The sequence below is a fragment of the Rattus norvegicus genome, chromosome 8 (assembly GCF_036323735.1).
Source record: "Rattus norvegicus strain BN/NHsdMcwi chromosome 8, GRCr8, whole genome shotgun sequence".
NCBI lineage: Eukaryota > Metazoa > Chordata > Mammalia > Rodentia > Muridae > Rattus > Rattus norvegicus.
Window position 1 is genome coordinate 79968459 of NC_086026.1, and position 26054 is coordinate 79994512.

Genomic DNA, 26054 nt, shown 5'->3' on the forward strand with positions numbered 1-26054 from the left:
TACCTTAAGTAAATCAGTGGCTTTATTTTTCTTCAGTACAGAGCACGGTTATGGTAGGCCATTCTACATTTCTTCAGTATAGAGCATACAGATATACACGGGTACCTTAAGAAAATCAATAGCTTTATTTTTCATCAATACACAATTAGAAAATTAGGTTTTGTGATGTAAACTAGAATATATACAAATCTGAGAAGCACACGATGGAAGGAAGCCCGGCTGCCTAGGGTCTGCCCATCAGAGGGGAGGCCAGGTCTTTGATGGTTCTGGAGTTCAGCTGAGGGATCGTGCTGATCTTCAGGAGCCTGCTGCTGGCATATTTGTTCTTGACAGCCTGCAGAAGCCAGCTGTGGTTAAGTATGCTCCAGAACCTCCCAGCAGACCCAGTGTACCCCCCAGTGTAAGGGCTGACTGCCATCTCCAGATAGTTTGATGATGCATAATCCTGGGTCTCCCCCTAAGAACACCCTGCACCAGACCAGGCTGTCCAACCCTGCTAGTCACATCAACAGTAGGGAAATAGTTTCAGGGTCTGAGGAACAGGCCCTCTTAGGAGCTCTCCAAGAGGTGATGGCTCTCTGTCAGTGGGAAAGGGCAACACAAACTAGAAATAAGGGGCTGGAGAGTGGCAGCTCTTCTAGAAGACTTGAGTTCGATTCTTAGCACCCACATCCACTGGCTTACAACCACCTATAACTTCAGTCCTATGGAATCAGACACTCTCTTCTGGCCTCTACAGGCACCTGGGACGTATGTGATAGGCAAACACTTATACACACATGTTTTTTTTTTTTTAAATGGCAATAAAAGTGTGCAGCTTTCCAAATCCCAGCTACTGTGCCTCCAGTTTGCAGTCACACAGAATGAGTCAGTAGGCAGATCGTGCAGCAAGGACACAAGTGCTTTGTCCTTTGTCACTGGACCCTTAGGGCTATTCTAATAGCTGTGTCCGACAGGCATAACAAATCCCCATTTCCTTCCACAGGTCCTTCTCCATGTTTGTTCACTAAGAACCTTTCAAAAGGCTGAGTAACAGCTGCTGAATTTGAGGCCACTAGAGGGGCCCATGGGAAACAGCCTTCCTGGCTTGCTGGGTGCAGAATGCTGGAGTGCGTGACATACACATTAGTGAGTGTGGGAAACCATGGGCGGGCTGACCACATACTGACCCTAGCTAGCCAAGGTGAACCAATGAGTCCATCCCGTTCCTTAGAGTCTCTGCTATGACAACCATGCTTGCTAGAAGAACACTTGCACACACAGCCCAGAACCTAATGCTTTCCCGGGATCAGGGCCCCAGCACTTACGATGAACTTGGTGAGGTTTTCATTGACTTTCACGACGTTCTTGGCCATGTGCTGCATGACTTCCAGTATTTCACTCTCCATGTAGCCTGTGTAATACTGCTGCTTTAAATTCTAAAATACAGAAGGAAGACACCAAGAGCCAAAGAATGCTTCCTTCCCTTCAGGGGAACACATACATTTCCCAAGTAAGAGCTGTGAAGGAGCTGGGCTGGTGGTGCAGGCTTACATCCCAGCGACTGCTCAAGGCCAAACAGGGCATCTTAGAGGAGCCCTGTAGCAAAGTAACAACATATATAATCAGTGGGATATATATGTATGCATATATATATATATATCAGTGGGATATATATATGTGTGTATATATATATATCAGTGGGATATATGTATATATATATCAGTGGGATATATATATATCAGTGGGATATATATATATATATACACACACATATATATCAGTGGGATATATATACACACACACACATATATATATATATCAGTGGGATATATATATATATACACACACGTATATATATATCAGTGGGATATATATATACACACATATATATATCAGTGGGATATATATATACATATATATATCAGTGGGATATATATATATATATATATATATATATACACACACACACACATATATATATATATCAGTGGGATATATATATCAGTGGGAAAATTCTTATCTTGGAAAAACTGATCCTGCCTAACCACTTCCCCAGAACCTACACTTGGCTCTGTCCCTCAGACAGGCCTAGCACAGGGCAGTAAGAGGCTCTCTGCTCCAGCAGACCAAGTGCTCATGGCGTGCTTGAAAGCTGCTGCACAGGTCTGGAGGGTACTCGAGTAACAAGCATACTTCCACCCCTTGCTGGAAAGAGAGGCAGAGTGGAAACACACACACTCCTGCTCTCTGGAGTGCCAACCCTCTTCTCAGAGTGGAACCTGCCTCACACCCAGATCAGTAGGGCCCAGCCATACACACGGTGAATTCAGAGTAGGGAAGAAGCTGTGTGGGCTGAGGGGATAGCTCAGTAAAAGTTCATGCCTTGCAAGCAGAGGGACCTGAGTTCATATCACAAGGGCTCCCAATGCAGCCTTCTTTCTCCACTCACCCATTTTCCTTGGCCCAGCACCTTCTGAGAGAGGCAGGAAGCAGCAGCTGCGACCTGAGAAGGGTGGTAATGCACCATGTCGTAGTCGACGAGGGTCAGCTCCATCAGGTACTTGGCTAACGTGTGCTGTTCAACATCCACCTGGGAGAACGCAGCACACTGCTTTGAACTTGACCCACTTAACTCCCACCTGCCTTAAGAACCAGGTGAATTGGGGTTGGGGATTTAGCTCAGTGGTAGAGCACTTGCCTAGCAAGCTCAAAGCCCTGGGTTCGGTCCCCAGCTCCGAAAAAAAAGAAAAGAAAAGAAAAGAAAAAAAAAAAAAAAGAAAAGAAACAGGTGAATTAAGTATCAAAGCTCCCTGAAGAAGCTTCTCTTAGAGCAGTGGGTCTCCATCTTCCTAACGCTTGCTGCGACACTTTTACAACTCCTCGTGTTTTGGTGACCCCCCCCCAACCAGAACAGTATTTTTTGCTACTTCGTAACTGCAATTTCACTGCTATGAATTGTAAATATCTGATATGCAGGATATCTAATATGCAACCCCTGTGAAAGGGTTGTTTGACCCTAAAGGGGATGCAACCCACAGGTTGAGAACTACTGTCTTACAGTTTGGGCTGAGACTGAGCACAAGTCAACTTTCCCACGGAGATGGTGGCACTCACCTCCCCGGCTTTTGAGGCTCGCCTTAGGAAGTGGAGTGGCAAAGGCCGGCCCAACTCGAATTTCAACTCTTTCAAAATCAGAGTCTCCATTTCTCGGATTTGGGAACTGGTGTAAGCATTATCTGTGATATAAACAAAGTCTTCGATATTTGGAGAAAACATCTCCTCATATTTGGAAGCCAAGAGCAGAGCTGTGATCCCAACCAGTTGCAGCTTCTTCCGGCAGACTGGCTGAGCCTAATGAAAAACAAACACATCAGTCACCACCGATGCACAGTCAACTGAGGCTCAGGGTGGACGCTGTGAAGAAGCCAGGCTCTTGCAGGACACAAGAGACCTGGATTTGGCAGAGCCATCACAGTAACCACGCTGAGCACAGTGATAAGATCCGACACACTACGTCATTGGGTCCTCCCCCAGTCATTGGGTCCTCCTGAAGAGGTCATTTATACAACAGAGGACGGCAGAGGAGCTGACACTGGAGCTTTAGGTAATGGTCCCATGTGTGCACAGCGGTCCTGACCTGTACTCAGTGTGGCTGTACACGGATCACTGCAAAAGTGAGAACTGAAGAGCAGTTCATCAACTATTGAAGAACCTCTTATCAATTAAAACAAAGAGAAAACACAGACTCATCAATGCTTCAGAGTTGGGGGTGCACAGCGTTTAAGTGTGTGCTTTAAAGGTCCTAAATCAGGGCTGGTGACAGCTCAGCAGCAAAGGCGTGGCCCTGAGTGCAAGCTCTGGAATCGCACAGCGGACGGAGGGAACCAACTCTCAAAAGCTGTCCTCTTACCCCCCCCCCCCCAAGGTGCTGTACACGCACTGAGTAAGTGGACAGTTCTTAAACAAGAGCTGAGGGGCAGTGGCTAATAAACAGTGCCTGCTGCTAAGCCTGATGACCTGAGGTCAGTCCCTGAAACGCACACAGCGGAGGTGAGAGCCACGCTGTCTTCCTTCCTCTGCCTGCGTGCTGTAGTGCACCACACCCATGCCCCATACAGCCACAAGGAAAAGCATGGGTTGTTCCAAGTTTTCTTTTTTAACTGGGACTTTGCTCTTCTTGCTTCTGCTTTCATTACTGGAAATCCACACAAAATCTTGCTCTATTTTCCTGCCCAGTGAGTGTCTGAGGACCACACGATCTATCTGGAAGTATCTCACAGCCATTAATGTGATAACTGTCACCATATTGTACTTAGCCCTATTTCATAAGCTGACTTTTAAGTCAGTCCTGTCTGCAAGGGTGCTGCTGTGGAGGACACCCTGGCAGCTTACTGTCTGGATCCGAGGGCTAGGGCCGGAGCCTAGAGTTAGAGGAGCTTGCCACACAGGCTCAAAGCTGTGAGGCGCTACCACCAGCAGCAGGGAAGTAAAAGAATACATCTGATGCCTGCCTCTTTACCCCTCACAGCTCCTGCATTTACTGCTGATAAATATTTAAGAGGCAGCACTCCCTACCTTCCTCCTCCTTTACCCTAGATTCTCAGTCTGTCCCACACATGGCTCCCTGCTCTGTTCTGGAAGGAGCTGGCCCCCTTTCATTTCTGTGGTGATTCGTTACCACACTTGAACAGTAGTCCAGATCCGCTCACTCAGCTCCTTCTAAGATAAGGGGACAATGACACTGAAGAGCATCGGACGCTGAGAACAGTGAGGCAGGGCTGTGACACCAGTGCCTTTGGCTGCCTTCTGTGCCGTGCAATGGTATATTCCCTCTAATAAATGACTGCAGACCCATTGAACACTCATGACCTCTCAGTGACCTCAGGATTAGAGTCAGTCTATCCCCAAGACACTTCCATTATCTATGTGCAAATCAAATCAAATTTAAAAAAAAATTCTGGTCTCAAGCACTCCAGGAAGGGACACTGCGCATGTGTGCTCCGGAGCCTTTGCTCCTGGGCTAACAGGAGTGCTCAGTGACAGCAGAGGCCTGACACCCACCCCTGTCCTACTGCCCATTGCAGCAGCTGAGACTCTCTGGCATCTCCAGCTTGGCTGCCAGTCTTCCCTTCAGATGAGCCCCAGCTCAGCTTCCCATTGAAAAGCATCGCCGCCATGTTCACATGCGCTCACCTGAAGGAACCGGTCCATGATAGCAATGCACATGTACAGAGTCTCCTGCAGAAGCCTAAACTTGGAATGGACTTGGACCAGCCAGTCCACCAGGATGGCACGCATGCGTCCGTTTATGTCTCTTCCATCTAAGAAATGTGGATTGATGGACTGCAAAGCCTGCTGGTGGAATTCAAAAGTTTAACAGGCTGCCATCCCCTCCCACTTCCCCCATCCCTGCTGAAGTCCACAATGGCCCGCCCACCTCAAGCTGCCTGAGGTACTGGTAGATGTCCTTCACGTAGTCACTGCAGAGCTGAGGGTTCTCCCCGTCCTCATTATCTATGTCCTCAATCTTGCAGAGCAAAGCATCAGAGAAAGCTTGGCAGAGGCTCTCTTCCTTCATGGAGACATCCTCAGGGGCAGGCAGAGGATCCTGTACCAATAAGAGGAAGACGCAAATGACCACACCGCTGGAGAGCCTATTCCCGACACGTGTCTACGTGGCATACGGCTTGTTTTCTGTCGCCTGGTAAGCGCCTGTGTATATAGTCAGCTAGCTTTGTTCATACTCATATTAGCTCTCACACAGTAGGCACTCAGCAATGAACGTGAGCAACCGCTGAGGTCAGAGAACACTGGGACTGGTGGCTCCCTGGCTGTAACCTGCAATCATAGTGTGTCTGTCCCACCGCTTCCTGCTGAATTCAGACCCTGGCAAGCAGGAAGCAGAAGGGCATATTCAGTCAGTGAACAGAGCAGGGGATGCAAGGACTGAGCTAGGATACAGCACTGTACTCTATGTACTTATGCTGACAGGTGGTTATTTATAAAACTCACACAAATTAAAAAGTTGTATAGTTCAAAGAATATTTCATAGTGAAGTATAAATAAACCATTATTTGAAAAAGATTAAGTGGCCCATTTCAAAATACCTAACAGGACTTCTAGATCATAAAGAATACATGCTTAAGGGAATAAAACACAAAACCAGAGCACAGCTCATGCAATCCAGTAGGTTTAAAAGCTGAGTGTGCTGACTCAGGACTGCAATCTCAGCACTGAGAGGCTGAGGTAGAAGGATGGCTATGAGCCAGATTCCAGCCTGAGGTGTAGCATTCTAGGGTTACCTGGGCTAGAGTAAGAACATGATTCAGAAATAACAAAGAAAATGAAACCACATGAGTAATTTTAATTAAGTTGAATTAAGTTGAAAATTAATACTTTCTAGTCCTGTGGTAGAAAATGAAGGGTGGAGAGTGAGGGGAAGCTGTACACAACATGCTCTGCCTCTTAAAGGGATACGCCCCAGAAGGTACGCAGGTAAGCCTGCCGTTTACTCAGAACTTACAAACCTCGGGAACTAGAATGGACGAGATGCCATGTCCTGGGGAAGTGAACGCTCACCGTCTGCACATTACCCTAAGTACTGTGAGCCACTGAGGTGCCACCAGGATCAGCGCTTAGGTCAGCCTGGGCAGACAGGCTTATGCTGCACAGTAGGAACTGCCTCAACACTGTGGTGGCAACAGTGCAAGGAGAGGATGACAGGTGCTGCGTTGCCTCAGTCATGTGATCCGGAGGCTGAGAGAACAGAGGTGGGCAGGGTGGGAGATGACAGAGGTTTGCTGTCCCACAGCAGGGCAACGGTGGAGGACAACCATGCTGCTAGCCAAGGCCACGCCACATTGGAAAGCTGCTCCACTTTAGTTGAGCACTGACAATTCCTGAAACTATAAAGTACTTTGGCTTCAAGAGCTAAAGCCACTTGCTTTTCTAGATTCCTGTCCTCCCAGCACCAACCCAACACTGACCTTACTCCCTACTGACTCAGCACTTGCGCAATGGCCAACTGCAAAAAAGGAACAATTTCAGTCCCTTTCTGCCCTGCAACTACCCCAGCCTGGACGCCGAAAGGTTCTCTTCTTACCACAGAGACCCAGCCACAGGCCCTTTCCTGAACACAGCCTACGTTGTTCCTGAGTCACTGTCCCTTGTCTTTCCCTCTTAGCAACCTCACAACATGCTGCACACCTCTCCAAAGCTAATGGAAGGGTGGTCAATCTTCATTTGCACATCATACTGAGTGCTCGAGCGCGCGTGCATGTGTGCGTGTGTGTACGCGCCTGTGTGTACGCGCCTGTGTGTACGCGTGTGTGTGTGTGTGTGTGTGTGTGTGTGTGTGTGTGTGTGTGTGTGTTTCAAAAAGTCACATGGCTCCTTGGGAGTGTCATTTTTATTTATCGGTTAAAAAATAAAAAAAATCATGAACATAAAGCCTAAACATCATTAGTTAGGACTAGCAAGTCAACATGTACCCTTAGAAATGAATTGTTGGGGTTGGGGATTTAGCTCAGTGGTAGAGCGCTTGCTAGCCCTGGGTTCGGTCCCCAGCTCCGAAAAAAAAAAAAAAAAGAAAAAATGAATTGTTAAAAGCAATCTTAAGCTAGGCATGGTGGTGCACTCAGGAGGAGAGGCAGGTGATCGCTGAGTTCTGAGTTCTACACCGGCCTGGTCTACCAACAAATTACAGGTCAGCTACACAGAGAAACCTTATCATTAAAAAAAAAAAAAAATTAAGGTTAGTAGTATGCAAATTAAAACTGGCACACTAGACTAAGGAAGAGGCCCATTGGTTGTCAGGGACAACTGAAAAGTCCAATCAGAAGCTGAGGATGTGGAGGGCTGGGTGGGGTGAGTAAGGCTGCTGAGCTGTAGACTGGACAGAGTGTCAAAAGGTGCAGGCAGTAAGCTCAGGCTTTGACAGTGGCTCCTGTGCTGACTTGTTCAGAGTTCTTTCTCTGTACAGGATCTGCTGTGTAGCACCAGGCTGTCCTGGCCCTACCAATCCTACTGCCTCCGGTGCTGGGACTATGGGTCCGACTCACAATACTTAGGGTAGAAAGTGCAGCAGGGAGGGGCTCCAGGAAGAACTGTTCTAACTCCCACAGATGAACTTGTCACACAGAGCAAGCACTTGGTCACTCAGAGCACGCAGTGGCTCAAGCCTTTACTGTGATTAGCTGAGGAACATGCATTTGATACCCAGAGGCAACAACGAGGAGGCTTAGCTCTGTGTACTCCATCTGTTTCCTGTTTTATGGTTGTTTTCGTTCTCATTCTCTCTCTTCCTCTCCCTCTCTCTTGTCTAGCCCAGGCTGAACTAGAGCTCCATCATCTTGAAGTAACCCTCCATCCCTGCCCTCAGTTCTGGAACATACGCTACACATGCTATCTCTGTAATTCTGTGGAAAGAGTGAGCTCCCAGCCAGACCCCTCACTGCCTGGTCTGCCTGGGCCCGACTTGTTTGCCCAGGGCAGAGCAAATGCCCTTCTTCCCTCAAACTAGTCAGTGTTTACCAAGGCTTTATAACCCAGGGGGAAAGAAGCCACTGGTTTCCCCTAAAATTCTGCGTATAACTATTGTGAATGCCGAGATTAAGTCTCAGCATTTGAGACGCAGCTGCTTGTCTACACAGCTAGGATTCTGGGAACATCTGCCCCGTGGACATACAGATGGACAGCTTTCTGGGGAAGTTCCTAGAATTCCCTCCTGTGATCCACTGGTGTGTGCACAGTTCCAGGGACTGTCTGTACAGTGGCAGCAGAGTCTGCAAATAGGGCAGGCAGGGTATGGTCAGTGCCAGGCAGGAAGGGGCACTCCTGCCAGAGTGGGGCTCCTCTACCTACACCAAAGACTTGATGGTCCCGTGCTACTGTGACTCTGAAATCAGTGTGTCTGAGCTGGAGTAACCTTAATCCCTGGTGACCTCTAAAGTCACAACATCCAGTACATACAGGTGACCTTAATAATGTGTATGTGGGGAGGAGGGAGGAAGGAAGATTTGTACATCAATGCAGGTGCCCACAGAGGCCAGAAGAGGGTAATGGTTGAATCCCTGGAAGCTCAAGTTATGTGAGCACCCAACGGAGTACTGGGCCCAGACTCCAATCCTCTGTAAGGGCAGCATACAGTCTTAACCAACGGAGTCATCCCTCCAACCCCTGGGTAGTTTTTACATGGACTGAGCTTTTAGCCCATGTTTTGTGGCCTCAGTTCTGGTAGAAAATAGAGAAAAAGCAGTCAGCCATAGAATAGAGGAAGTCAGAAAGAGGTGAGCATTAAGGTCATAGGAAGAAAGAATTCTATTTCTTTTCTAACACTCCCACTTTTCAATGTTGAGGATTAAACCCTGGACCTCTTACATGCTAAGCACAGTTTCTATAGCTGAGCTAATGCTCATCTTGATGGCTGGATAGATGTCTTTTTTCTTTGTTTTATGTGATAGTCTGGGGAAAAAGCCACATCTGCTGGGTTGGCCTTGAACCTTGAACTTCAATACTCCTGGTAGGATTACAGATAGGTGGTAGCACCGTGACTAGTTTATGCGGTGTTGGACACTGAACCTAGGACTTCATGTATGCTAGGCAAAGCCTCTACTGAACTACATCCCTTGCCTCAGAAGCCTGAATACTTTTTGAGACAGGGTTTTTTCTGTGTATCCCTGGCTGTCCTGGAACTCATGCTGTAGACCAGGCAAACATCAAAGTCAGAGATCTACCTGACTCTGCCTCCAGAGTGCTGGGATTAAAGGCATGCACCACCACCACCACCCAGCAAGCCTGAAAATTTTAAATGAAAGTCAATATTAAAAAATAAAATTACAATTAATAGTTTATATAAATGCAGCTGTTTAAAGAGCAAATCTGACTTTACACAGTATTTAAGTGCTATGATCCGATATTGTTACTTAATGTTCCAAACATTTTGACATCTTTAAATGCTGTACTAATTCATATTTATTGGTGTATAGTATCTCATTAAATGTATTGAATGGGCCTCCAATTTCAGATTATCTCTGTCATATATGAAATATTCATTGGCCAGGCACAGTGGTGACATATGCCTATATTACTAGCACTTGGGAGGCTGAGGCAGGGAGACTGCTTTGAGGTAGCCTGAGCTACAGTACCGGACCCTGAAAGGGGCCGGGGGGTGGGGTGGGGGAGTGGAGAACCCTGTGAGATGATTCAGTGGATAAAGTACTTGCTACCACCACCTTAGCCCTGGGACCCACATGGAGGAAGGAGAAAAGCAACTCAGGAAAGTTGTGCATTTGACCTCCAGATGTTCACGCACGCACGCACGCACACACGCACACACACATGGGGTGGGGGAAGGAGAGAGAGACAGAGACAGAGATGGGGGGGCTATCTTATAGTAACTATGTAGGAGAGCACATATACACTTGAACCTATGGAAAACAGGTAAGTAACCAAGTCCCTTAGCTCAGGACTCTAACTCCAGCTGAGCTACTCAGTCACAGAGACCACCATTAATGGAGGTAGAATTGAAGCATCACCAAGCGGGGGCCTGGGGAGATGACTCAGAGGTTAAGGGCACTCACTGGCTGCTCTTGCAGAGGACCGAGGTTGGTGCCAGCATTCATGTGTCAGCTTACAACAACCTATAACTTCAGTTACAGGGGATCTGATGCCTTCTCTCCACCCGCCACAGTCCCACCATTAGGGCACTAGACTCAAACGCAGTACCCAGATATATATGCAGGCAAAATACCCATATACATAAAATTAAAATTAAAGGATTTAAATGCTGTAAGTTCAGGGCCTCCCACCTTCGGGGCCAGTGTCTCCATCTGCACTGGTTTCACAGAAGCTGTAGGTTTCGGCTGTTTGCTGGCATTTATTGCTTTGGTGGGCTGGACTGGTACTTTGGTATTCTGAGGTTTCTATAAGAGAGAAGCAGAGTGAGCAGGGCAAGATGGCCAGTGTAGCCCCTCCACACTTGTCACCTTGCCCTTGTTACCTTAGCCACTTGAGCCGGTCTGGCTCTAACTTTATTTCCAATTTCTTCTAAAACAGCTCGCCGGACAGTCACATGGCTCTTAGCTTTAGGATTAACTCCTGTGTCAATATTCTTCAAATCACTGGACACCTTAAAACAAAACAAACAAAAAAACCACAACCGACAACAAGCAAACAAACAAATAAAAAAAAACCATTAAATACAGAGAAAATGAAGAATACCTACCCACATGAGGTCAGGTTCTCAAATTCAGAACTACTTTGAGGAAAGTAAATATGCTGAAATCTATTTAAAAAGGGGAGGGTGGGACTAGAGATGGCTCTCAGCAGTTAAGAGCATTGGCTTCTCCTGCTGTGGACTGGGGTTCAATTCCCAGTATCCACACAGCATCTGTAGCTCCAGTTCCAGGGGATCTGACGTCCTCTTCTGGCCCATGAACGTACTGTACACACATGATGTACTTGATTTATGTACTTCAAAATAAAAGCTTAATTTGTTTTGTTTTTTGAGACAGGGTTTCTCTGAAGCCCTGGCTGTCCTGGAACTCACTCTGTAGATAAGGCTGGCCTCAAACTTACAGAATTGGGCTTTTGTTGTTTTTAAAATTTAATTATTTTTAAGGGAAAAGGTACATTTTAGGAAATCTAAAAATGCTATTTGAAATATCACTCTCAATTTGGCAAACCACCACCTGCCTAACCTATAAAACAAAAATCTTATTACTGGTCATGTAAATTGTTTTGCATATTCAAGCAGTTTTTAAGAGACACCAAAATCTCCCACCTAAATGACTACTTCTTCTAAGTAACCTGTTGTGATCCTTGTGGGTTAAGACAATTGGAAACTTCCATTCACACAGTATATCTATAAGGATAAAGAGCTTTGATACCAATAGTTAATGATGGTCCAGCTGTTTAAAACTGCTTGTCTCAGACTTAACACTAGCTTGGGTTATAATGTCAACCAAAGAATAAGACATAGCACCACAAGGGAAGACCTTCAGAAACACAGCTTTTTACAGCATAGACTCACATTAAGGATATTTTTACCAACAATAGGATGGGTAAAATAATTTTACCTCTCAAGTATTGGGAGAGTCAGACTTGTATGAAAAAGAAAAAAAAAAACAAAACAAAACTAGCGTTACTTGATCTTAACTGCCTTCATCTGGAATACAGTTAAGAAACACGACTTGCTATTCAGACTTCAAAGTTTACTGTGTGGTACAATAACAAATATTTCATGAGGAAAAATACTTAACTTCCTGGGAGTTAGGGGGTCCCTAATCCTTCGAACAAACAAACACCTCCCCAAAACTGTTTTTTAAGATGACCTGTTAGGATAGACCAGATAAAAATGCACCCCGTCTCTATAGAAGACTTAACTATTAAATAATTTAAAAGAACCAGTTAGACCAAAAGTACTTGTTAGTGGCAGTTACATCTACAAGAACCCTGACTGTATATCATTGTTTAGGATTCTGATCCCTAAGGCTAAGCTGTTCAGTCATTATTGCTAGCACCCCACTGCTAAATTCTAAACGTGTTTGAAAGTTCAATGTCTTATGAGTTGAGGCCTGGTAATGAGTACCCTTAAATTGGCAGCTTTTAACTAGCCAGGACAATGGCAGGCAGCTGTGTCAGGGCCCTCTTGTTTTCAACTAAGGTAAAGTAGATCCAAGTACAATTAAAGCCTAAAAGTCAGTAATACTTTCATTCTCAAAAAGATAATTAAATCAATTTGGCCTTTTGCCCCACTGTCTGCAATCCTAGGATTCAAGTTTTGTAATTTTCCTATTACACTTGGGTGGGTTTTTGTTTTCATTTTGTTATTTGTTTTTGAAGAGGACAAACCCACACTTTAATAAACTTGGCCAGGAAGGCAGTATGGAGACGGGAATGGGAAGCTCAAACAAAGCAAACTGAAAAGTGTGAAAAGCAGCGAAATGGTACGGGGCGGCTTCCCGGTTCCTCCCGGTCCTCATCCCCAGAGCAGCACAGCCCTGAGCGGTGACAGGAATGGAGACCCCAAGCCGGGCCTCTGGACCGCTCTGGCTCTGCCAGCGCCTCGCCTGTAGCTTTCCGGGCCACCCGGCAGGGCAGGGCACCGTAGCCCCAGCGAACTCACCGTCGGGCGTCGGAGCAGCGCCATGAGGGCCGCTCTGGCAAGTGCGGACGAGGCACTGCCACTCCGATCCGCGACACCGTTGGGAGTCTCAGGGCCTTGCCGCTCTGCGTCCACGGCCTGGGTCCGCGATTCAAATACCGCGCCGCTCACGCACCATTGGGTGGACGCACGCAGGGCGCGCGCATCCCATTGGCTAGACTGGAAGACCTTTCTGCACGCTGATTGGCCGGCTTGTATTTGCTTGTCATAGCAACCAGCGAGGCTGCCGGGCTTTGCTGTTTCCCAGCCTACAGTCGTATTTTCAAATCCGAGTCCCTGAGATTAAATAAAATAATTTTCCCTTCTACTGGAAAAGACTATCTTAATTTTTGGATGGGGGGAGCCATACGGACAGTTGTCTTTACAAGTTTGTTCTGGATTGGGTAGAAGTGGGCTCTAGAGAACATTCTGGAAATGCTACTTCTGACCTTACTTCCTCTTCCGGAAACGTCTACCTGGGAGTTTGGATTGGAATGGTCTGGCAAATGGAGCAATCGTCTCCAGGTCGTTCAGGGCTACAAGATGATTGAGGATCGAACGTGTTCTATATATGGTCTTTCTAAATCAGACCCCCAGCAGAGTCATAATTCAAGCTAGACGTGATTTGTATGAGTTCCAGCACGATACAACCGGATTCAAAAACTGTTTGTCAAACGGTGGTGTGATGTGCACAAGATTTCAAAAGAAAAATAAGGAGTATCCTAAGTTGAGAATAGTGAGAGATGAAACAAAAGAACTCTACCCTGGGGAAAAGACGGTAGTGATCAAGACAGGAAAAAATGCTACGGCAGGAGCCACTGCTTAGTGATATGATGTACGTGCAAAGTCCTGAAAAGGAGAGATCAACAGAAAATGGTCCAGTGCCAGCAGAAGGACTTGAGATTAGGCTCATATAAAACCTGACTCACATCAGGCATCCCCATTAGTCTTCATTGTTTTAGTTCAAGTCTCTTCTATTGGGAAACAGCAATTGCCCCCCTCCTACCCCCATAACCTCACCCAAACCTGACATTATCAATCTGAGTCTAAAGGAAGAACCAGTGTTGTCCCAACACTCCCACCTGGAAGACAGGCTGGCAGAATTACCCATCACTCTAAATTACACAAGAATATGGGAAATCAAAGGAGCAGAAATAGCTATTTATATTCCATTAAGTTCTTTCTCTCAAATACTTGCTCAAGGAAATGAAAGTTCTGTGACTGATTCCTTTGTTCAGCATTCTTGCTATCGTGAAGATGCCACAAATAGCCTTCTCCTTCTGGGAAGCTTTGGTTTGGATTGGGGAGGAAACTGTGCTCAGCAGTTTGTACTACGGCAGTGCCTGTAATTCCAGCTACTTGGGAGGCTAAGGCAGGAAGAGCCTTAAGATCATGATTTCAGTACCAGTTTGGCAACACAGACCTCATCTCTAAATGAAATGAGGCACTTTACCAAAACTATAGGCTGTACTTTAGGTTACTGTGGTGAACTTTACAACAGGATCTCGTGTGTCCCGGGCTGGTTTACAACTTTCTATGGAGTTGAGGATGACCTTGATTTTCTAATCCTCCTGCCTCTACCTCCTGAGTGCAAGCATGCACTACAACTAGTGTACTGCACTGTCAGAAGCCAGGGCTTCCTGAGGCCTAGGAACTTCACCAGCTGAGCTACATGGGCGGCCCTTACTGTGCTGGATTAAAAATGGCCAAACTGCACTGGTTTGGGGCCTTCTACCCTGCCCGGTCATCTTAGCTATCCTTGATCGTCAGTAAGGTGGCCTAGCAGTTCAGGATCCCTGACCCGCTGTGTAAAGAGGTTTGGCTACGCCTTGCTAAATAGATGACAGTGAAAAGACCCAGTGAACCACCAGCTGTTCTCAACATGCAAATGAAAGGGTCAGATGTCTAGGTCAGGCATACTGGACAGACGATTCCAGTAGCACTCCTAAGATGAATGCAGCTATAGGAACACCACAGTGAAAGATGTGCTAGACCCCATTAGCATTACCCTAATTGAGCATCTGTGAGCAAATCAAAGTACTTGAAACCAAGTTTTGCGGTGGTTGTCACAAAACACTGATGACAAGCAAGTCTTTTGTTGCTGGTTAATATGCTTTTGTCTTCTCATGGGGCCACACTTTGGCTAACAGATACACTATAGTGGTTGGGACATGTGATCCCTTTAAAAATCTGAACTCTCAATGTGCTCAACAGAAAAACTGAGTGCATTTCCAGATGTTTGCCATTAGATAAGAGTCTTGAAGCATGTTTATACAACATGGAAGCAGGAATCAGACGCAACTGGCAATCTTTCTGATTCCAGAGAATGTTTACCTACAAAAGACAGTATGTCCAGAGCAAGGTCTTGGCAAGAACCCTACTTCTAAAACACCAGGCAGACAAAACAGCATGGCCCTGGCAAACAGAAGCAATGGAGAAGGATGCACAATGGTGACTTACAGCATCTATATGCGCACATACACCACCATCACACACACAAAATGTAATGTTAAAGCAGAAGGCATCAATCCTCACCCCCCAGCAGCATGACTGACACAGCATTTAGCACTGTTTATACATACTGCTACTGTGATTATAAGGTGAGAAGCAAAATACACATGGACCAGCCTCTCCCATGACTATGGGACAAAAGAAAACTAAAGCTCTTATGAATGCCGAAGACGACTGTTTTATAAAACAGGTCAGGGAGTTATGTATCTAAACCTCGTGTAATATGTGAGAGAACCACTGAGTCATCTCTCCACACATCCTTCATTATCACCTCTTATTCTCAGCCCCCTGCACACACCAGGTCCTCTGACGGCAATCCTACATGAATCACAGTCTACTTTGGGGCTTTTCCTCTAAGAGAGCAGATACTACCCATCTTCTAGATCTCTTCCTGATCTTCTAGAATGTACACTGGTTAGCAGAGGTGCTTTTGCCCTCTTTTTGCAATGTCAGTCATGGATCTCAGGACCCCTGCAGTTTAGAAATGTCTTAATATCAGGCTTCATGCTAGCTCACAAGTATACTTTTAACTATGTCCACCCTTCACCCAACATGCATACTCTGTAGACACATTGTTGATACTAAAATTACTGTGCCATGACATTTACTAATATAAAGGGCAAAACTGAATGAATCCAAGCACCAGAATACACAGTGACCGATCAGGTGGATATCACTTAAAGTCCAAAGTGTCCAATGTAAACCACTTTATAAACACTAATTATGAAACACAAAGACAATAGAAATATAAGTTATTTATTAATCAATCCACTTACAAAGCAGGTGGCTTAATGCAAGCTTATTGACATCTTCACATATGATCCATGGGAACATGTCTTCCACATACAGACAGTGGTATTACTGACTGGATGCATTTGCAATCTTGGGCATATTAAGCATATTTAAACAAATAAAATTAGACTATCCTGTATATGAAAGTATCTTGATAATATGCATCCTGAAGTGGATTAAAACTTCCTCCAAAGGAGAAATGTTAGTATGTTAACTTTTACTCTATATTATGTTGTAAATCTTAACTATAGAAATTAAAATTTTTAAGTCAGTGATCGACTCTTGGTAATGTCTGAAGTGGGTGTCTATAACCATAGCAACAGTAGCTTGACAATATAATCTGTGCCTCACAGTATCTGCAGATTTATTGTTTTCAAGTTTAGAGAGAAATAAAACAAGAGACATGTAGATTCAGCTGACTTTATTTAAACTATAAAAAAAAATCCCTTAAAAGTGATCCTGGGACCCTTAGAAGTTCTACGAATGCATAGATACCTGCCAATGACTGAATCCTAAATTCTGACTGAATGACTTTATAAAATTAATGTAAGCAGATATCTTATTCGTGCTTAGCAGAAGACCTAACAAAATTCTACATGTCTTTTTCAATTTCCCTATTTTTTTAAATCTGCAAGTATATACAATCCAGCTATCTCAAATTAATATTTAGTGTTCATCAACGCTGTTTCACAGCAGCAAAACCTGGGTTAGGGATAAAGTTCCAAATGGCAGAGATAAATAGGGTCAGAACAGCAGTCTAAACATACGGCATCAACAGCAACTCTATCTTGCACTGTGCTGGAAGAAAGGATACACCAAGAAGATTCCTATTGATCACTCTGGTCGTGAGTACCACCTGCATCTGATTGACACGGGTTACATTCTGTTCCCAGTATTAAGGGTGGTACTTAACTCAGAACTCCATATTGTAAATATACAGCAGCCATTTTGTCCTAATTTAATGAAGGAATGTCTTAATACACAATATTATCATTTCCTAGAGGATCTTTATACATTAAACTAAAGTACATGATTGATTAAATTAAAGGTTAGTAATGGATAAAAACAAATTCATAATTTTCAAGGTACTATGTAAAAAAAAAAAAAACAAAAAACAAAAAACAAAACAAAACAAAACCAAAAAGACCACAAAATACTACTTACTAAAGCAGCTAATCTTGCCTGCAAGTTTAGGGTCACAAGCCCATAATATGTGCAAAGAAATGCAATACAAGGAATCATGCAAAAATACAGTAAAATGATACAGGAAGTAATGTCAAATCTAGAAAAAAACACAAAAGCTTTTATAAATACATCGAAATCAACTGTGTACATAAGTTGTAGGTCTAGCGGTAGCTGTACCATGTAGCAGAGTCAGCACTTCAAGATCAAGGCTTCCAGACCTGCGCAGGTAAGTCATGCCATCTTTGGTTGACTGCAGTACCAGGAAGGATGGGAATGAGAGGGACAGCAAGAGTTCTGAAACACAATGTCAACTTTCGCTTGGCAGCTGGGCCTCGATGTCCACTCTGCATATGGGGCACTTCTTATTGGTGATCAGCCACTGATCAACACACACTTGGTGAAAAAGGTGCATACACGGAAGCCGTCTGTCATTGAAGAAAACAAAAAGCAAAAATTAATTTCCTAACAACTCCGTGGGGTACTGATTTGCAAATAAATGTTATGAAGTTACTAAGCACCTCTCTGTTATGAAGACTAGGACTTGGCTAGGATGGCTCAGTGGGCAAAGTAATTGCTGAGCAAGCCTGAGAACCTGACCTCAGAGCCTCAGAACCCACGTGAAGAGCAGCGTGCAGTGGCATGTCATAGCTGCAGTTCAGGATGCCCTAAAAGGATATGAAATGGAGAGAGACTCCCAAGGCTAGACAGCTAGCTAGTCTGGTACATACGATAGTGAACAAAAACAGAGACCCTGCTTCAAAGGAAGCAGAAGGTGGGAACAAAGGTTGTCCTCTGACCTCAGCATGTGTACCATGGGACTTAAAAAGCATGCACACACCTTCTCTAAGAAGATTTACTCATTATAAAACTGGCATTCTGGACAGTATCATGTATGAGTTACCAAGATCACTAACTGGCATGTCTATGGAAGCAAACTATATAAAACTCCTGAGAAGCACTCCTGTCAAGCAGCACTGGCAATTACTCTAGCTTTGTCTTGTAAATGAGTGGCCAAAGTGCTGGAGATGAAAATACCCTGTTGTATGATGCTGCAAATACTTTTTAACTGTCAATCATTATGATGCTTGTGAAGACTCTTTGAAATACATAGTAATATGCTTGCCTTCCAAAAGCTTTAGAGACTGCTGTAGCAGCAGCCATGCTGTAGGAATTAGTGAACACTGTAATATGTAACAATACTTCAATCCTGAAACTCTTTAGACATTAGGCTGAAGAACATTCCTGAGGTAAGGAATAATGTTTTCATAGGACAACCAGGATACCCACTTAGTGAAATGCTACTGCTTTATAGGTGAGCTAATGGGAGACATTCATTTCAGAATATCACACCAAATTGCCAATTAGAAACTGAAAAATAAAGCTGACAGAGAAGGCCAGGTAACACTAAATCAAAATTTAAGAGTGGGATGGATGAAACTGCTGCTTAATTAGGTTTTTACTTATTATTAAGAGTGCTATTCACATCCCAATAGCCTAACATTTCTCACAAAAAATACCTACAAGTGCTCTCTTCCTTCTTTAACACTCCCAGTAATACCATAAGAGACTGACTTAATAACTACATGCCATCACTGGAAAGATTGCTTAAAAAAAAAAAAAAAATACAGGGGTTGCAGAGATGGCTCAACAGTTAGAGAATGCCAGCAGCTCTTCCAAAGGGCCACAATTAGATTTCTAGCACCCAGTTCCAGGGGACCTAACACTGTCTTCTGGACACCTGCTCGTACATGATGTACAAAAGTAGACAATAATTTATCTTTTTTCCTCTCTCAGCTACTAGTAAAAGGTTATGATAAAGATATCCTCACAGAGACAAAACTGGTACCCACAGCTCTGTTATATTTGATATGACATATTATTATTATTTTAAAAGTCAAGATAACAACAAAATAATCATCTTTGCAATTATACAAAGAAAATACTTTCAAATAATATGTTAGAACGAGATCATTGCTAAATCACCAAAGAAAGTATGGTTATGCTGGACATACAGGCACACAAAGGCACACAGTTCTCTGTGAGCCTGAGACCAGCCAGGGCTACACAGTGAGACCCTGTCTCAGAAAACTGAGAGAGAAAAAAGTACACAGAGATGATCTTGATCCCTTATAATGCAGATATGAAAATCCTCTCAAACTCTCTCCTGCACTCATCTCCAGAAGATGGTGTTCACTACAGAGTGCCCTGCCCAGACTGCTGTAGCACTCTCCACCATGCTTCTGCCTTCTACAGGGAGACTCTGATCCTCTCATTTATTTGCTTACAAAGCTGGCAGCGGTGCATCAGCAACAGTCTGTATTTAGTTTCGAGTTTCCTTTTAAATACATGCCCTTTTAAGACCTACTGATCTATTTGTGAATCAATCACCTATCTGTGGCACAAAGTTGCCAGGGCCATGCAACCAGGCAAGCACTTTGCCACTGAGCCATAATCCAGATCTTTCTGTTTAAGAGAGTGGACTTTAAGTAAGAAGTCTCTAGTTACCTCACATCTTCACCTTCCTCTAAAATAGACAAACAGATAGTACATTTTTCCTCTGTGTCTTCCTCAGTCCCTTCTTCCCCATCTTGTTTGCAGTGCAGTTTCCTCTGTGAGAACCAATCAGTTGTTACCTTATTAGCAGAGATGACATTATTGAACAACTGAGTAAAGTCTGTGTTTATTTAAAACAAAACAAGAACAAAAAAACAAGACCACATATTCATTTGCAACTTATTTCCTACACAACATTGTCATGAATTAGAAGATAAATGAAGCAACTACCAATTAATTATTGACTCCTGAAAGTCAGCATAAGCAATCATACTGTAGGAAATTCTCTAGGTTAAATCCTATTACTGTAAATTCGTGATGATGATACTCTGTATAATTACTATTTCAACACTGTTAAGTAAATTATTCTTCTAGTGCCTATTTCAAACATCTTTATAAATTAATTGCAATTACAATATTTAGACAGGACGTAGCTAGTGGTAATGCCTGATTGACACTCTTAGAAAACATGAAAAATACCAGCAGTAACTTTCACATTTACTGTCCTCATACAACATTAAGCATTATCTGTTCACTGTGAACAGCTGGTTTCACATGTCTAATTTGGAATTTCCACATAACACTACACAGAGAGAAGGTTAAAGTTATGAGAAATAGGATCTAGACATCAGCGAAGAGGTCTGGCTATGTGTTTTACCTATGGTTTTTCCTTTCCCCTTTGTCATTGTTTTCATTGTTTTTGCTTGTTTTATTTTTTATACCCAAGCTGGCCTCAAACCCATGCAATCCTTTTCTGTAGGCTCTCTCGGACTGGGATTACATAGTTTAAAAAGCTGTAGCATTAACATAATAGAATTTTGCACAAGACACTAAAAAGAAGATGGAAGCTCGGCATGGCAGCCAGATCTGTAATGCCACCTTGGGAGGCTGAGGCAGAAGAAGCTTAAATGTAAGGCTAGCCTGGGCTACATAGCATAGGTGAGAGGTTACACACAAATAAAAGGTGGTGAACCCTAAGTGTCCCCTTGTAGGTTTCTTTTCTAACCTACAATATATACATATAAATGTAGTAAAGTCTTATAAAATACATAAAAGTATCTTGGAGAACACTTAAGAACTCTATGACTTCCTGTCTGAAAAGGAAGACCAGGGATATATGATGAGATTACAACTTCAGAATATGTTTCAGCTAATTTTTCATCCTAGGAATCCCAGACTCAAGGGTCTATCACATTTCATTTCCTGCATTTCCATACCCGTCTAGGAGTCTGTGGACTGAACCCTCACCTTTTTGTATTTATGTGGGTATGTGCATCTTTCAATTGTTCCCTGGGAGGCTCCACGATTGACATTTCCTAATCTTTCTTCCAGATGAATCAATTCCTGAAAGTAATAAAGAACTAGGATTAAGACCACAGTGAATGAAATTCCCTCGGAGAGCACTGTCAACTCTACAAATGTGACAAATGTAAATATTCAGAGCTCTATACTACAGACACTATCAATGCTGGCACTGCATGGCTAGCCATGTAAATAAGTAACCACTGCACTGGGCAAGTCTGGATATGCACATAGGAGGGGGCAGAAGATGAATTCTACCCATTACGTCAAGGAAACAAGCTGTTCTAAGGAATGCCAACCATAAGTCAGATCCAAAGCTGCACAAGAATCACTTGGCTTTCCTTTCTCCAAACTGTTTATCAAATAAAGCTTGATAAAAATAATTACAATTTTCCTGCCACATTCAAATGGTTCTTTATTGGATGCTTAGACTGATTTAGTTGTTTATTGGGAGTCACAGACAGTTCTAAGACACCAAGTGGGTACAAGGACCTAAACCTGGGTCCTTTAGAAGAGCAGTAAGTGGTTTTAACCACTGAGCTGTCTTGCTACTCCTACTTTGTGTTAAGACTGGGTTTTATTGTGGAGTGCCGCTGAGCCTGGACTCTAGGGACCAGTCTGTTTGTTTCTCAAATGCTGGAATTAAAGTTCTGCACCACTGCCAGGCTATATTCACTCTCCTTTAAATAGTTAATTCTGACCAGAAGATTCAATTCATGTAGTCCCAGAAGCAACACGAGAAAACCAGGTATTTTGCTGCTGATTCCCAGCCACAGTAGCCATATTACTTAGTCATCAATATACAATAAATTCAGTCTGCACTAAAAACACCATGGCAAATATCTTCATTTATTTTATTTCATACCTCAAAATTGCCCCTGAAAGGACCTCTGAATGATGTTCCGTCCAATCCTGAAGAAATGTAACGGATGTGAGGATAGCCTGCCATGTCAGGGACCTGTTTGTCATACAAGAGATGAATGAAATCAACTGAGATTTGTGATAACTTTGAAGTTACTCAACACCATTCAATTCATATACTCAGCTCAAAAGACAAGCCATGACTCCCAACTACACATTCTATTAAGAGGGACAGTTAGGCTCCCCTTAAAAATACAACCCTAAGGGGCTGGGGATTTAGCTCAGTGGTAGAGCGCTTACCTAGGAAGCGCAAGGCCCTGGGTTCAGTCCCCAGCTCCGAAAAAAAGAACCAAAAAAAAAAAAAAAATACAACCCTACACAAAGAACTGTATTCAGATGGACGTTGGGAGACATACTCAGCCCTGGTTACTCAGAGGGCTCAGGTAAGGTAGACTAAGGTGGTTTGAAGCTAGCTCTCGTTTCAAGGTCAACCTGGGCAACATAGTAAAATAAAGTCCCTCATTTAAAAAAGCCAGGCATAGGAGAGCTCATGCCTTGGATTCCTAGCACTCAAGATACAGAGGCAGGTGGATCTCTGAGTTTGAGGATAATTTGGTCTACACAGAGAGTTCTGGAACAGCCAGGGCTACCCAGAGAAACCCTATCTCAGAAAATAAATAAGTAAACTAATTAATTAACTAATTCTGTGTATGCTCAAGTTTACTAAGCTGATGGTCTCTTGGTAGTAGCAAAGGAACTTGAAAGAAATTAAAGTTTTCATAAGATCAGCATGAAATTTTCTTGATTACCCATCTTGATTCTGTCAGTGAATCTAATTTTAACAATTAAAAAAAAAAGGGGGGGGGGGTTGGGGATTTAGCTCAGCGGTAGAACGCTTGCCTAGCAAGCATAAGGCCCTGGGTTCGGTCCCCAGCTCCGAAAAAAAGAAAAAAAAAAAAAAAACAAACAAACAAAAAGAAAAAAAAAAAAAACTATTCTGTTCAGTGTAAGTAAATCCTGAATACTTCAGATTCCATTTTCTGTGAGCTGGCCACAGGTTAAATTTATTTGTTACACTAGGAACACGTGTTCTTTATGGCCATTTATGGCCATGCAGTGTGTGGTTGCGAAACTGGTACTGACTGACTTGCTGCTCCCAGTGATGTTGAGTAGGCCCTGCCCTTTCAGCTTTCCTGCATCTACTTAGTGGCATGCTTCTCCTGTGACACTTTCAACCACAGGCTTGAAAACAGATCTCAAGCACTGTTTAGGATTTCTACCCCAATGAAGGCTGTGTTTTGCTTGGAGAGCAAACATATGTCAGGTAAGTTTTGCTCAGGTATGCACTGTAGTACTACAGCTGCATGCTCTCTGGGAACAAATCAGTATACATTAGATCAGAGATTAAACAGAATCACGGACAAGCCAAGGATCACGACTAGGAGCTTACAGCACTCTATTTACTCTATAATGGTTGTGTTTCCAGTCACTGTGCGGCATTATTGTAGCAGAACCAAAAATCAACTGAACGTATAAAGGAGGAGACAGAGAACTATTCTGTCTTTATAAGTAACTATCAATTTATAAATAAACCTCCAACATGATTTTTAATTGTTTTCTTATTCTTCTCCAGCACTATATTTTAACTGATAATTTATTTTTATGTACATTAGTGTTTTGCCTGCATGTATGAAGGAGTCGGATCTCCTGAAACAAGAGTTATATATATAGATGGTTGTAAGCTACCATGTGGCTGCTGGGAATTGAACCTGGGGCTCTAGAAGAGCAGACAGTGCTCTTAACCACAGAGCCATCTCTTCAGCCAGTGCTGGATTTTCAATCAGCCTGTGCTCAATCAAAACACACTTCTAGCAGACTATATAATATACTGATAACTCTTACATGGGAAAAATAATTAAAAATGAACAATTTAAAAGCAGAGCTCTTGGGTTTGGGGATTTAGCTCAGTGGTAGAGCACTTGCCTAGCAAGCGCAAGGCCCTGGGTTCGGTCCTCGGCTGGGGGGGGGGGGGGGAGGCAGAGCTCTTAACCTTCAATGGCATATTACATTATCTGTTGCTTCATTTTTAACTAAGATCACACTGGGCGAGTAACAAATCCTCCACGCAATGTAAAAAGCAATCCTGCCTCCATATGTGAATCTTTCTTCTGAAACCCTTTCTCTCTCTCTCTCTCTCTCTCCTCTACCTTCTGTGAATGGATCTCCTTTTCCTATTCAAATTTAGTCTTCTCTTTTCCCTTACTTACTTACTTGGTCCATACTTAATAACTGACCACTTCTTATTTCTCTTTCTGAACAAGTAGTTCTTTCTCCTGGCTTTCTGTCAAGATAAAACAGTTCTTGTTCCTCCAAACTTCAATGTTCCTTAATACTGGAATTTCTACCAATTTTACTCTTCATAGCCAAACTGCAAGTAATGTGTATTTACTGTCTGCAAGTTTTCATATTTCTTAAAAAGTACCCCAAGAGTGAACAGTGTATCTTGGTGGTAGAGTGCTTACCTAGAAAGCACAGGACCATGAGTTCAATTCTACTACCTCAAGAAAGGAAAGAGACTGGAAGGAGATGGAGAGAGGGAAGGAAAGAAAATGTAACCATCTCCTTTCTTACCAGCTAGTTACACCACTGACAAAACCCATTCCAATGGCAACACTTTCCAAACTTGATTCTTTTATGTGATCAGACACTACTGACTCTTGCTTTGTTTCTCAGCTCTGGAGGCAGCTCTTGTCATTTGACTGAGGTGCACGGTCAGTTGATCGCTCTAGTTCTAGTGTCTGCTTACCGTCTTTCATCTTCTACATTCTCTCTGAAAATCTACTCCTCCTCCTCGGATTCCTTAGCACTGCGTGATCTCTTGTCAGGTCAAAAACATATGTTTAGCCCAGATATAAAAGAAGTTCTGTCCAGAGCAAAAAAACTTCTTGCTGGACACAACTATCTCAGATTCAGTAAGTCCAAAACCTCCCACCTAACTCTCAAATCTAATACTCTCCAACACAGTGAAGCCTGTGTCCTGGTACTTCTTGTGTCCTGGTACTTTGGCTGCCATCTCCCCGTGCTCATATTTCAGATACCTTTATGTCATATACTGCAACACTTAAAGGAGTTTCCTTCTTCCACCTCTCAATCTACTTTTCCTATAATTGAGAAGGTGCAACATTTTCAACGATAATCAGATTAAATCACTCAAAAAGCACAAATACAATCAGAATATGTCACCTGGAGTCAGAGGCCAGGCATATCTCTGAGTTGGAGGCCAGTGGGGTTTATATATTAGGTTCAAGGACAGCCAGGGTTACACAGAGAGACACTGTCTCAAACAAAACAAAACAACAAACAGCAAACAACAAAATACCCTCTGTAGCTGCTGAATCCCAGTTTCTTGTCAGAGCAGCTTCATATTCATATTCTGTCTGTCTGTCTGTCTGTCTGTCTGTCTGTCTCTCTCAGTGCTGAACACAGGCTCATGAGTTCATGAGTGCTGAGCCAAAAATGCTCTAGCAGCCGGAATATCTGGAAACACTAGCTTACATGGACTCCTAGTGCTTGTTCCTATTTGACAGCTCCTCAGCCTTAGCTTCTGCAAAAGCAGCACCCAAGTCCAAAGCGGACCCGGGTAAGGGACAATGAGCCTCTCTGCAGTACTTCTCCAATTAGAGTACTGCCTTTTCTGTTCATGTCTATAGTATTACAAATAGCT

At 43.5% G+C, this 26054-nt stretch overlaps 2 protein-coding genes across 14 annotated transcripts in view; both read right to left on the bottom strand.

The window, feature by feature from the left end:
* Nucleotides 1–13259, bottom strand: Ccnb2 (cyclin B2). Of its 2 annotated transcripts, none has more exons than NM_001009470.1 (9): nucleotides 13109–13200; nucleotides 10982–11110; nucleotides 10791–10904; nucleotides 5420–5590; nucleotides 5176–5334; nucleotides 3097–3333; nucleotides 2432–2572; nucleotides 1308–1418; nucleotides 1–334 (listed from the first exon to the last, which is right to left on the bottom strand). In NM_001009470.1, exons 1-9 carry the CDS (start codon nucleotides 13130–13132, stop codon nucleotides 224–226), a joined length of 1197 nt encoding a protein of 398 aa, NP_001009470.1. In that variant the 5' UTR covers nucleotides 13133–13200; the 3' UTR covers nucleotides 1–223. The 2 variants fall into 2 exon arrangements, with proteins under 2 accessions (NP_001009470.1, XP_063121845.1); XM_063265775.1 differs by having other exon boundaries at nucleotides 5–334; nucleotides 10982–11102; nucleotides 13109–13259.
* A 3113-nt stretch (nucleotides 13260–16372) lies between these two features.
* The window catches only part of Rnf111 (ring finger protein 111), a 76192-nt gene continuing 66510 nt past the window's right edge, over nucleotides 16373–26054 (bottom strand). For 8 of the 12 annotated variants that reach the window (XM_039081137.2, XM_039081135.2, XM_039081132.2 and 5 more), the window contains 4 exons: nucleotides 22335–22427; nucleotides 21416–21511; nucleotides 20120–20247; nucleotides 16373–18039 (listed from right to left, as the gene is read on the bottom strand). In XM_039081137.2, the coding sequence (XP_038937065.1) occupies nucleotides 17922–18039; nucleotides 20120–20247; nucleotides 21416–21511; nucleotides 22335–22427 (435 nt within the window). In that variant the 3' untranslated portion in view covers nucleotides 16373–17921. The remainder of the gene's footprint in view (nucleotides 18040–20119; nucleotides 20248–21415; nucleotides 21512–22334; nucleotides 22428–26054) is intronic. The other 4 variants (XM_039081133.2, XM_006243374.5, XM_006243373.5 and 1 more) reach the window with 2 other exon arrangements.